Source organism: Physella acuta, unplaced genomic scaffold, assembly GCF_028476545.2.
Source record: "Physella acuta isolate Inbredline_101_S28 unplaced genomic scaffold, ASM2847654v3 ptg000085l, whole genome shotgun sequence".
Classification (NCBI taxonomy): Eukaryota; Metazoa; Mollusca; class Gastropoda; family Physidae; genus Physella; species Physella acuta.
Genome location: NW_026731605.1, coordinates 117,379 through 130,160, shown reverse-complemented (window position 1 = coordinate 130,160; position 12,782 = coordinate 117,379). Strand labels below are relative to the sequence as shown.

The window sequence follows — 12,782 nt, the reverse complement described above, 5'->3', positions numbered from 1 at the left end:
CCCAAATAGGAAACAACCAAAAGACAGACATAGACTCAGATGATGTGGAGACAGACCTACGACAGAAGTTGAAGAGGACAACGGACACGATGATGGGGGTGGATGGCTATAGATAATAGCAGGGGTGGGGGGAATCTTCAGTTATTATGTTGGAAATATTATAGAAGTCTTCATTCATTTGGTGAATATGAATGAGCTAATCTTTTATCGTCATTAGATTAGAAGTTCTTAAGAACTGTTGTAATATTTAAACAATTTTACGCTACTATAGAAACAAATGGTCAACTGGACATGACCTCTGACCATTGAAACAGATGGTCAACTCAACATCCGACCATTGAAACAGATGGTCACCTCAACATCTGACCATTGAAACAGATGGTCCCACAACATCTGACCATTGAAACAGATCTACTATTTACAGTTGATAATCTTGTCCTGTTTTACCAATCTAACGCCGAGAAAATCCTTCTACAATTTTTTGTACTGTTGTTTCACCTAGAATCTGTTCCAGTGCATATAGGTAAAAAGATCTTAGTGCGCATGCGCGATTTTAACATTCAATTTTCTTTTCAAAGATAATTGATGGCTTACGATGAATGAACACCGTAGGCCAGGGGTCGGCAACCTGCGGCTCGCGAGCCGCATGCGGCTCTTTTGATGTCGTGATGCGGCTCTTCAGCTCCAAGCACACATATTAACAATTATTTTATTTTATTTTTAAAACACATACAAATATTGTTCCGCAATACTCGGTAATGAACGATAAAATAATAAACAAACAATAAACACTCGCTATCCTATTAGAATATTTAGTTACGCCATATTTCAATTTACTTCCTATTAACTTGTCTATTGCTAATTGCAACATTCAACTTCGTGGGGGAGATCACAAAAGAAACTTAAAGAGCTAAATAAAAAAACTGCACGGAAAGGAAAACCCAGCCTATGCCTTGCTTGAAGAACATGATTGTTTCGAGAAAAAAAAAATACTTCATTTTGTTGAAGACCCGGAGAGAGGTAAATTACTTTATTTTAAAAAATCTGGAAAAAAAATATGATAAACCCAACACTACTATTAACATGAATCACTTCAGCATTACTATAAACAAAATGAAGGATGGGTTCACTGAGATATTTGAGCAATTCAAAAGAAATGCAAGTACTCTGACCTTCACAGTCAAAGTAGATTCTCTCAACACAAAATTAAAAGAGATTTGGAATGCTGGTTCGCTTCAAATAAAATTGCTAGATTTGAAAACCACACATTTGTGGAGCGGTAAGTTCACATATCTCAAGAGCAAGTTAGACGATTTGGAGGCCCAGAAAAACATGCATTTTCACTGTACAACTGGACAGTTCTAAAAGAAATGACGCGAGTTTACTATTGTTTAACAAGTTAGAAAAATCACATAGTTTCAAATATGTAGCTTCTTTATTTTAGGAAAGTAGGTCTACCTTCAATATAATAAAATAAATTAACCTTTCCTACAATGCTTCGCTCTTTTCTCGTAAACATAAATCTTAATTCTTCTATACAACACAGCAATGTTGTAACTTGATAGATCTGTATTATATTGGTTTCTTTTTGTTACTTCCGATATTTTAGTTCTAAACAAATAAGGGAAACAACTTTAAACTATGTTATCAAATTAATAAATAAACCAATACCCCAGTTGAAATATAAAACTCATGTAAATCCTTGTTGATTTTGTTTACTTTTCTATAAGTATTAATAAATGTTATGTACACATTTTGTCTGCCTTTAAAATGTATTGATACTAATAGAAAAAATATTTTTAATTAAATTACGAAACTCATAACTATGTAAGATAACTTCGCGTTAATAAAGTAAATTCCTTATATTTAATCAATCACACATCAGGTAGAATTAGTTTCTCAAAAAATGTATAGATCTACAAGATTTCTTGTGTTAACCAAATTACTCGCACGCAGGGGTCGGCTACCTGCCATTCGCAAGTTGCATGTCAATATTGATGTCAATATGCGGCTCTCTAGTTCTATAATAATTATAAAGGTTTATTATAGAAACCAAAAAAAAAATTATACTGTAAGAACAAATACTTCAAACAAAATAAAAAAATAACAACGACAATAGGTGGAGTAGAGTGTATATGGACAGTTGACAGCCTAGGGCAGGGGCTCACAACCCCGTGCCAGCGGGCGCCATGGCGCCCGCCGAACGATTCGTATGTGCCCGCCTCTCACTATTCGACAGAGACAGAATTTTTTTCATAAGCATTATTGAAAGGTTGAAGGGGATGGAAATCGAAAGTTTGAGGGTGGGGGGTGGGTGCAAATCGAAAATTTGGAGGGGGGGGGGGGGGGGTGCAAATCAAAAGTTTGAGGGGGGGTGGGTGCAAATCGAAAGTTTTGTCCCCGGGTGACGGGAACGGTCGCTACGCCCCTGGAAGGAGTTTGTCGATTTAAAATAGATTTAAAATACCGATATTTTAGAATGTGCTCTAGAGTAAAAAAAGGTTGGGAACCCCTGGCCTAGGGCATTAGGCATTAGGCCCAGCCGCACAACTATGCTGTGGCCAGACCCGTGGCAATTGTTCTATGCTTTCCACTACCGAAGTGCACATACAAATGTTAGTGGCTCTTTAAAGTCTGGGAAATTTTGTAGATTGTAACTTTCGGCTCTTCCGACTCAAAAGGTTGCCGACCCCTGCCGTAGGCCGAAAGAGCAATGGAACTTTTGTTGTAACTCAACCTCATTACAAAAAGAATGAAACTGGACAGGGCATTGATGTGAATGATGTTCTAAGTACATACAATCCGAGGTTTATTTTTTTTAGTAGAAGTTGAACCAGAATTAGGTCGAGTTATTTTTAAAAAAAAATATTTAAAGATAGTAGTCACAATATATCATATTAAAATATTTAGGTCTCATAATTTTTAAATTTAACAATAAGATTGGACGGGTGCAATATAATTTTTAACAACAGAGTAGTAAATTGAGAGTGGTGAAATGGGGGGGGGGGGGGGGGGAGGTAGAAAGATGAAAGAGAGGTGGGTAACACCACGGGAACATCAACAATGGGTGGCCTTTACCCCCCCCCCTGTCCCTGGGCTCGGCGTGACCGACATTCCTGTCAGCGTGAGTCACATTTCACGACACCCGTCCAACGTCTGGTAGGTGAGTACACATTTCACGACACCCGTCCAACGTCTGGTAGGTGAGTACACATTTCACGACACCCGTCCAACGTCTGGTAGGTGAGTACACATTTCACGACACCCGTCCAACGTCTGGTAGGTGAGTACACATTTCACGACACCCGTCCAACGTCTGGTAGCTGAGTACCCAGACATTTAGACGGGGATGAGGTTTTAAAAAATTCTAACTCACCTTGATGTGCATAAATCTGCACGTGTATTTTTTTCTATACGAGTGGCGTTATGAAAGATGCGTGTGGTATTCTAAGAGCAAGCGAGACTGTTGTGGTTTGTGATTGTTGGGGTGAGTACACATGTCTGGTCGTTTGGTGTGAGCTCGAGTGTTTGAACTACCCGATATATTGATAGTGGCTAGGTCAGGACACACTGACTTTAAGTTGTAATTCGAATGCGGGATCAATGTTTCTTCCAGGCATCCATTCAAGGGGGGGGGGGGGAGGGCTCCGCCACAGAGAGTCTACCGCCCTCCAAACGGAATGGAATTTACATGGAATATATATACTTTTGACAGTGTCCGCCCCCCGGAAATTTCAAGTGCCCCCTTCCCCACCCCCCGCCCCCAGAGAAAAAAAGTCTGGAAGAAACACTGAGAGGGATCATGTTCGGAATAATGTAAATGTTTACATTAGTTTGTTTATATGTATCAGTAGAAAAAGAAACCAGTGTTATGCTCTATTTAATATGGCCAATGTTTAATTTGGTCTATCAATTGTCAATGTATGCCTTATATTAAATAATGCCAATGTATAATTTGGTCTACCAATGCTCAATGTATGCTCTATATTTAATATGGCCAATGTTTAATTTGGTCTATCAATTGTCAATGTATGCCTTATATTAAATAATGCCAATGTATAATTTGGTCTACCAATGCTCAATGTACGCTCTATATTTAATATGGCCAATGTTTAATTTGGTTTAGCAATTGTCAATGTATGCCTTATATTAAATAATGCCAATCTATAATTTGGTCTACCAATACTCAATGTATGCTCTATATTTAATATGGCCAATGTTTAATAATTTGGTCTATCAATGACTCAATAAGTCAACGTATGCTCCAAGTCAGTCTCGCGTTACCAGACTTTTCTCCAAATAACGGTTCCAGTGATTACATTTTAAGACAACAACAACACCAACCCCAGACGACCGTGCGATACCCACGTCACTGTCACGTGCGCCCCACGAGCCGCCAAGTGCAGCAGGACATCAGCACCTCCAGCGCCAGGAAGTCTGACGTCATCAGACAGCTAGCCACGCTTCTGCGCAGCCGCAGATCGTCAGACGTAGCGCGGCTAACTGCATTAGTGCGGCGACGGCAGGGGACCTCAGACGCGCGAATCTCGGAACATGATGTAAGCGGAAACGAACAAATAAAGATAAATGTCGGAAGTCGAATCGACGCATGCGCCAACCTCCCGCATGGGTTGAGATTAGCGTTAAAATACGCTCCCGGAGAGAGCAAATACTTTTTTTTAAAAAAAACCAAAAGGTGATAATTAGAAATTTCCGAAACGCTGAGCAGAATACTCATTGTCAGCCTGTAACTAATTCAGACAATAAGACTGCATCTTAACTATTCGTATATTTTAATACGATATAGCGAAGAGGAGCTTTAAGTACTCGAAAGCTTTTGTTCTAGGGCAGGGGTCGGCAACCTTTTGAAGCGGAAGAGCCAAAAGTTACAATTTTCAAAATTTTCCTGGCTTTAAAGAGCCACTAACATTTTTTTTTATTTCATATATTTTATTTTGTTATTAAGATTCTTAGTATTTGTTCAAGGAGCTGGAGAGCCGCATCTTGATATCAAAAGAGCCGCATGCGGCTCGCGAGCCGCAGGTTGTCGACCCCTGTTCTAGGGTGACCATAGTTTAAAGTGTTTCTAGAGCCCCATGACAGTATACGATTTTAGTTAATACAATAGGTCTACATGAGAAAAGTTTGCCGATTCGATATTCAAACTGCTTACAAAACAGTGATTTTTAAATATATTTTTTTTTATATTTTGGCAAAAATGTTAGCGCCATGGGAAGGTGTTCTCGAAAGTTTCGAGTTCGGATCACAGGCCCGATGGCGTAGACCATCCCCGGGGTACATCTGATGGGTGACTGGCACGTGAAGACGACTGGGCTTTGTGCTGGTAGATTGAGGGAACTGAACTTTAATCAAGACATTAACCCTTTAAGGACCAGCAAATGTTGTACACATATGTACATGGCACGTGATGATCAAAACTAATTTATTAATCAGTTTCACATGCACGCACTGTTTATCCCAACCATCATGCTCGTGCCATTAGAACTATTGAAAGAAATGAAATAGCTCGTGGCCTTTTGGTCAGTTACGTCACTCGACATGGTCTCAAGTGATCCGTTTTCTCGAGGCACTTGGTTAAAACAACAGCCAACTTGAAGCACTCACTGATAAACTTTACAGCCACACCTGGCACTGCTCACCCTCACCCCCCCCCCCCCACCCCACCTTACCCAGCCCTACCTGTCTAACACTTTTAAGCGTTCCGTCGCTGACCTTAAATCCAGACCGGGTTAATGGCGGTTCAATGCTAAAGGCACTTAATTCACTTGTGCTCTCTTAGTTGGTTGACTGTTTAAATAGCGCCTCGGTGTTAACTGGTTTAAAAATTTAAAGCAACATGAGGTAATTGGTTCACTTGTGGTTTTGGCTTGCGGAGATCGCACACGGTTAGTCGCATTGTAAATTTTAAGCAGGATCGGACCCTGACTGCAGGCATCTTCATGGGTGTGTGTGTGGGGGGGGGGGGGGGGGCTTTAGGGGCGTGGGAGGGGGTGGGATTTTAGGGGTGTGGGAGGGGGTGCTCTAGGAATGTCAGGAATTTACGGTGTGAGTGTGACAGGGAATATTGATTTGACGGAGTCAGGGAGAGAGTCTAGAGGAGTCAGGGAGAGTAGAGGAGTCAGTGGGAGTCTAGTTGAGCCAGGGAGAGAGAGTCTAGAGGAGTCAGGGAGAGAGAGTCTAGAGGAGTCAGGGAGTGAGTCTAGAGGAGTCAGGGAGTGAGTCTAGAGGAGTCAGGGAATGAGTCTAGAGGAGTCAGGGAGTGAGTCTAGAGGAGTCAGGGAGTGAGTCTAGAGGAGTCAGGGAGTGAGTCTAGAGGAGTCAGGGAGTGAGTCTGGAGGAGTCAGGGAGTGAGTCTAGAGGAGTCAGGGAGAGTGGAGGAGTCAGGGAGGGTGTCTAGAGGAGTCAGGGAGGGTGTCTAGAGGAGTCAGGGAGGGAGTCTAGCGGAGTCTATGCCATTCTATCTCATGATTTTTTAGTTGTGAGAGGGGTGGGGATGGCGTCATTTTGGGATGTGTGGGAGACAATTGCATCAAGAAACTCAAATTCAGGTTAAATTTGAATTTAGGCAAATGTGTGAATTCATGTTAAAATATGTGACAGCAATGTTTTATTTTTAGCTGAAAAATGTATGATGGGAAAGTAATTTTAAGTTCGAGTTACAAGGGTTAACGATGGTGAAAAAATAAAGGCAGCATCTCTCAAGATAGAATGTTTATTTTAAATCGTGGTGTCAGATGAAATGGTTACTAATACGGCTGTTTTGGGAGGTGGGCAGGTGAGGGTGAGGTGGGGGTGGAGGTGAGGGTGGGGGCGGTGGATGACTGAGGGTAAAAATGACAGATATGTATCGTAACTTCCATTTAAAAAAAATTCTTTTTAGATTCTTCTGCATGTAGAATTGCCGTATTGAAATTACGATCGGCAAATATATATTTTTAAAAAGTCTGCATTGGTTTTGTTAGATCCGTAGCGTAGAAATAAACAACAAATTATTTTTTTGGTGGCGATTGATTAAACTATAATAACATTTATCGCTTGGGAACATTTTTTTAAGTCACTGATTTTTTGTGTGGAAAAATGATCTGGCAAAACCCATGGAAAGGTCACTTGGTCCACAAACAAATAATTTTAAAATAATGAAAAAAATAATGAAAAAATAATGAAAAAATAATGAAAAAAAAGATACTGGGATACAAAAAAAGTAAAGATAGAAAAAAGACAGAAATCTATGAACAATTTTTATGCTCATTAATAATGTTCGTTACACGTCAATCGATATCCTCCTCATCAGCAGTCCCCTCCCTTATTCTCTACAACAAACAGGAAAGCAGCATGTTCTCTCCCCCCCCCCCCCCATTACCATACTCTCCCCCACCTCCAGACCACTTGGGTAGTTTAAAACAAATCTCAGATAGTAACGTACCATTTTGTTCTAGTTTCACGGCCCATTACACACCCTACTATGAATAATGAGGGAAGGAGGAAGGGGGGGGGGGTGGGTGGGTTGTAATACAGGGATCCTCAAAATCGTTCTACAAAATGGGGGTCAAATGAAAGATTTGTTTCTCTCATGGACACAATAGGTGAGCAAGTACCCTCTCTACCTTGGGTTAAAAAGGTCCACCCCCTCCCCTCTTTACAACCCCACCCTAAAAGTGCGGAAACACAAAATCCCCCTCCCCAACATTTGGTTGTAAAGGGACCCCTCCCTACACCCCACCCATAATGATTTGGTAATCCAAACTCCCCCTCCCCAACATTTGGTTGTAAAGACCCCCTCTCTACATCCCCACCCCCAATAATGTGGTAACACAACCCCCCTCCTCAACATTTGCTTATACAAATCGTCCTACAAAAAATACTCCTCCCTTATGCAAGACCCGCGGGGCGGGGTGGGTACGTTGATGATTTTAGCACTAGGTGAGACAGGCGAGGGGTGTGCATCGAGATCATGTTTGGATAGAAAATACAGACTGTCGGGGTATGGGGGGGGGGGTTTGGCTCTAGTCAAAGGGTAGGGGGGGGTAACTCTAGTCACTGGTGGGGGGGGTACTAGTCACTGGGTAGGGGGGCTAACTTTAGTCACTGGGTAGGGAGGGGGGGGGTTACTATTCACTGGGTAGAGAGGGGGTTACTAGTCACTGGTGGGGGGGGGTAACTAGTCAATGGGTCGGGGGGGGGGGGGGTTGCTATCTCGTCACTGGGTTAACTTTCAGAGCTGAGCGCTGAACCAGTCGTGTGTTGGAACACAAATTTAAAAAAATAAAACTATTTATTTTACGTTACCAAGCAGACACAGCATGTGACGAGTTCATCACACGTCTTCGTTCAATTGAGCGATAAACTAATTTTAAAAAGTAATTGAATATAAACGACATTATCTACATGATGTCTGCGGGTGTTATCTTAATATGAAAGCATCAATTCGCCATAGTTGAATATATGTGATACACGATGATATAGGTGTATGATGCTTTTATAAATATAACTGTAACTACAACTTCCAAGAGAGGAGAGGCATACCAAGAAAGACCTGTAGACGTGACCTGGAAGAAGACACAAGGAAGATTGGATACACCTGGGGACAGTTGGAGAGACTAGCCCAGGACAGACACGCATGGAAAGCTCTTGTCAGCGGCCTATGTCCCAGGAGGGACGACAGACAAACCTGACCTGACCTACCTACAACTTCCATGTTTACGATTTTTGAAAAACATGCATACATTTGTACAACAGATTTGAACATATTTGTAAAACAACTTTGTACACATTGGTAAAACAACCTTGTACACATTGGTAAAACATCATTGTACACAAACGTGTACACCAAACAAGTACAAAGTCTTACCTCTGACCAGCTTGATGGCTACTTTCTGATCCTCGAAGTAGCCCGTGACCACTTTACCAAAGGCGCCCTGACCCAGCAGTGTGCTGAACTTGAGCTTGAGTGGGTCTAGCTCCCACTCATCGGAGAACACAATCAGCTGGTTGGAGTAGTCGGATTTACCTGTAATAGTGGGACACAAAGGTAAGATTTACCTGTAATAGTGGGGCACAAAGGTAAGATTTACCTGCAATAGTGGGACACAAAGGTAAGATTTACCTGCAATAGTGGGGCACAAAGGTAAGATTTACCTGCAATAGTGGGACACAAAGGTAAGATTTACCTGCAATAGTGGGACACAAAGGTAAGATTTACCTGCAATAGTGGGACACAAAGGTAAGATTTACCTGCAATAGTGGGACACAAAGGTAAGATTTACCTGCAAAAGTGGGACACAAAGGTAAGATTTACCTGCAATAGTGGGACACAAAGGTAAGATTTACCTGCAATAGTGGGACACAAAGGTAAGATTTACCTGCAATAGTGGTCAGTGGGGCAGGGGGAGTGCTCTGCCCTTAATGGAACACTACTCAAATTTACCCGGTACAGTCATTGTCGGCCAAGCCATTTTCGACAAAATAAACAGAAAAATACTGATTTTTGACAAGTTTTAAACAAGACAATTAAGATGAAATATTTCGGATGTGTTGTATTAAAAATGCTGCATATAGAAAATATTTGTGACAAGTTGCTTTAAAGCGGTGATTTTAGAAAAGACAACATTTTCAGCATTAAGATTCAATTACGAAATTCAGTTTTAAGTATATTTGTAGTTCAATATTAGATCTGTTTCTGAGTAAGTCATTCTACAAATACATCCTTGTTGTAGTACCACATTGGCAGAGAAGTACACCCAGCTAATGCTTATAACGCTTTGAAAGATTTTGTTTTATCTCTATCTGTAATACATTAAGTTTTCCAATAGAAACCACATTTTGCTGAACTCCCACGCTTTCTGTAATTAAAAGTCTCCAGCAAATGGCTAAATCACGGGAACCATTAGAACACGTCAAAATCAATCAGGTGTGTTCAACAATTTATGGAATATTCGAGAAAAATCGTATTTTTTAATTCATTTCAAAAATTGATGTTCAAACAAATATTTGACCGCAGAGGTCTATTCGAAGCATGTTTCTCACCACGTTCCTATCATTAATTTAACCCGTGACCCATTGAAGCGGGTCACTTGGGTTTTGCCTGTCTGCGACACGGGGTTCAATTTGGGAATAATTTATGAGCGCTAAAAGCTCCAACCGGATGTGAAAAGTCGAGATTTTAATTTCGCTAAAACTGGAGTGCGGTGAAACTTTTTAAATTTAATGACGATGGGTAATTGGTAATGGAAAAATGTGTACATTAAAAAAAACCTCAGTAAAGAGACAAGTTTTGAAACGAAACCAGCAACGGAAGTGAAATTTAAACAAAATTGTTGACCCTAACAACCAATAAAAACGTTTTAAGTATAAAAATGTAAAACCTTGACCACAATGTCCTTACCTCCCACGTTGGATTTGTAGCTGTTACTTTTGGCGACCGTCGCCTTGGTAACGATGATGTCGGTCAGGCTCTTCCGCTTTTTGTACAAGATGGCTGCCAGGATGACCAGCACGAAGACGGCGATGACGCACGAGACGGCGATTATAATCCCGTTGACCTGCCGGATGTCATCCACTGGGGAGACCAATTCAAAACATAATTACCTAAACATAATTACCTAAACATAATTACCTAAACATAATTACCAGCTGACTGGTTGACGATTTTGGATTTAAAATAAAATATTTTAAACCACAAACCAGAAATAAATTTAAAAAAAAAATGAGTAGAAAGTTGAAAGGTTATAAAAAAAAAATTTTCTGATAGTAATGTAATTATGTTTTAATTAAGATCTCTGGTGAAATGAACTAATGGTTAAATGTGTTGCACCATATTTGTAAGGCTCGTTTGAATATGTGTCACTATTGTGAGAACACTATAACTAGATGTATGTCAGATGTGCTTAATTTGGGAACATCATGACTAACTATATGTAGGATGCGCTTAATTTGGGATCATCATGACTAACTATATGTCAGATATGTTTGGTTAATGTGGGCATATTATGACTTGCAATATGAATATGTCAGATATGTGTGGCTAATATGGATGGAAGTGCTGTTTTTGCTACATTAAAACAAAATTGGATTATTTGGTTGCAATTGGTTTAAAACAAAAATGTCGCATTAACCCATTCAGGACGGCTTGTACAATATGATGCATGGTGACTAAAGAAGGACTGGACTAGAGAGTTCTTATAACGATGTGTCTTGTGTGTCTGATGTAGTTGTACAATACAGAAAGAAAGTAACGCACCTCTGATGTAGTTCTACAATACAGAAAGAAAGGCCCGCACCAGACGACTCACCGTTCTGCAGCCGGAAGGCCACCGGCTCCTGATAGATGGCCAAGTTGACATCGGACGTGTTAAACTTCAGGGTTCCAGCCAGGTGGCTTGGTTCTGGGACTACCCCAGGCTGAGGTTTGAGAACCGCTTCCACCTAAAGAGAAAAGAATATATATTTCGGTAAAATATCGGCATACCTGGTGTCAAAGTAAGCGTCACACTCAGTGTGCTACAGCACAGTTGACGTCATACATCTGGACCCTGCGGTTTTCCTGACAACTGAGTCACCCGCTAACACAACAACTCGCTGTTGAATACCATCTCAAGCAGTGAGTACTCAAACATTCAACTGTGAGTACATCTGTTATTTTCATTTCTTTTCAAGTGTCCTGAAAGGCTATAAAACTATGCGGAAAAGGACAGTTTTCTTGTAATGTAAACTTGAAAAGTTTACTTATAATGTAAAATTTGACATTCTTCTTGTAGACTAATGTAGACTAACGAAGATGTCTAGCCAGCAAGAATATCGGCCATGTAATGTAAAATTTGACATTTTTCTTGTAGACTAACGAAGACGTCTAGCCAGCAAGAATATTGGCCATGTAAAATTGGACATTTTTCTTGTAGACTAACGAAGACATCTAGCCAGCAAGAATATTGGCCATGTAAAATTGGACATTTTTCTTGTAGACTAACGAAGACGTCTAGCCAGCAAGAATATTGGCCATGTAAAATTGGACATTTTTCTTGTAGACTAACGAAGACGTCTAGCCGGAAAGAATATTGGCCATGTAAAATTGGACATTTTTCTTGTAGACTAACGAAGACGTCTAGCCGGAAAGAATATTGGCCATGTAAAATTGGACATTTTTCTTGTAGACTAACGAAGACGTCTAGCCGGATAGAATATTAGCCATGTAAAATTGAACATTTTTCTTGTAGACTAACGAAGACGTCTAGCCGGAAAGAATATTGGCCATGTAAAATTTGACATTTTTCTTGTAGACTAACGAAGACGTCTAGCCAGCAAGAATATTGGCCATGTAAAATTGGACATTTTTCTTGTAGACTAACGAAGACGTCTAGCCAGAAAGAATATTGGCCATGTAAAATTTGACATTTTTCTTGTAGACTAACGAAGATGTCTAGCCAGCAAGAATATTGGCCATGTAAAATTGGACATTTTTCTTGTAGACTAACGAAGACGTCTAGCCAGAAAGAATATTGGCCATGTAAAATTGGACATTTTTCTTGTAGACTAACGAAGACGTCTAGCCGGAAAGAATATTGGCCATGTAAAATTGGACATTTTTCTTGTAGACTAACGAAGACGTCTAGCCGGAAAGAATATTGGCCATGTAAAATTGAACATTTTTCTTGTAGACTAACGGAGATGTCTAGCCAGCAAGAATATTGGCCATGTAAAATTGGACATTTTTCTTGTAGACTAACGAAGACGTCTAGCCAGCAAAAATATTGGCCATGTAAAATTGG

General features: G+C 40.4%; 1 protein-coding gene across 2 annotated transcripts in view; it reads right to left on the bottom strand.

The window, feature by feature from the left end:
- LOC131958500 (fibroblast growth factor receptor 4) overlaps positions 1 to 12,782 on the bottom strand; it is a 122,704-nt gene that overhangs the window by 17,418 nt on the left and 92,504 nt on the right. For both annotated transcript variants that reach the window (XM_059323586.1, XM_059323595.1), the window contains 3 exons: positions 11,310 to 11,442; positions 10,403 to 10,576; positions 8,870 to 9,028 (listed from right to left, as the gene is read on the bottom strand). In XM_059323586.1, coding sequence (XP_059179569.1) covers positions 8,870 to 9,028; positions 10,403 to 10,576; positions 11,310 to 11,442 — 466 coding nt within the window. The remainder of the gene's footprint in view (positions 1 to 8,869; positions 9,029 to 10,402; positions 10,577 to 11,309; positions 11,443 to 12,782) is intronic.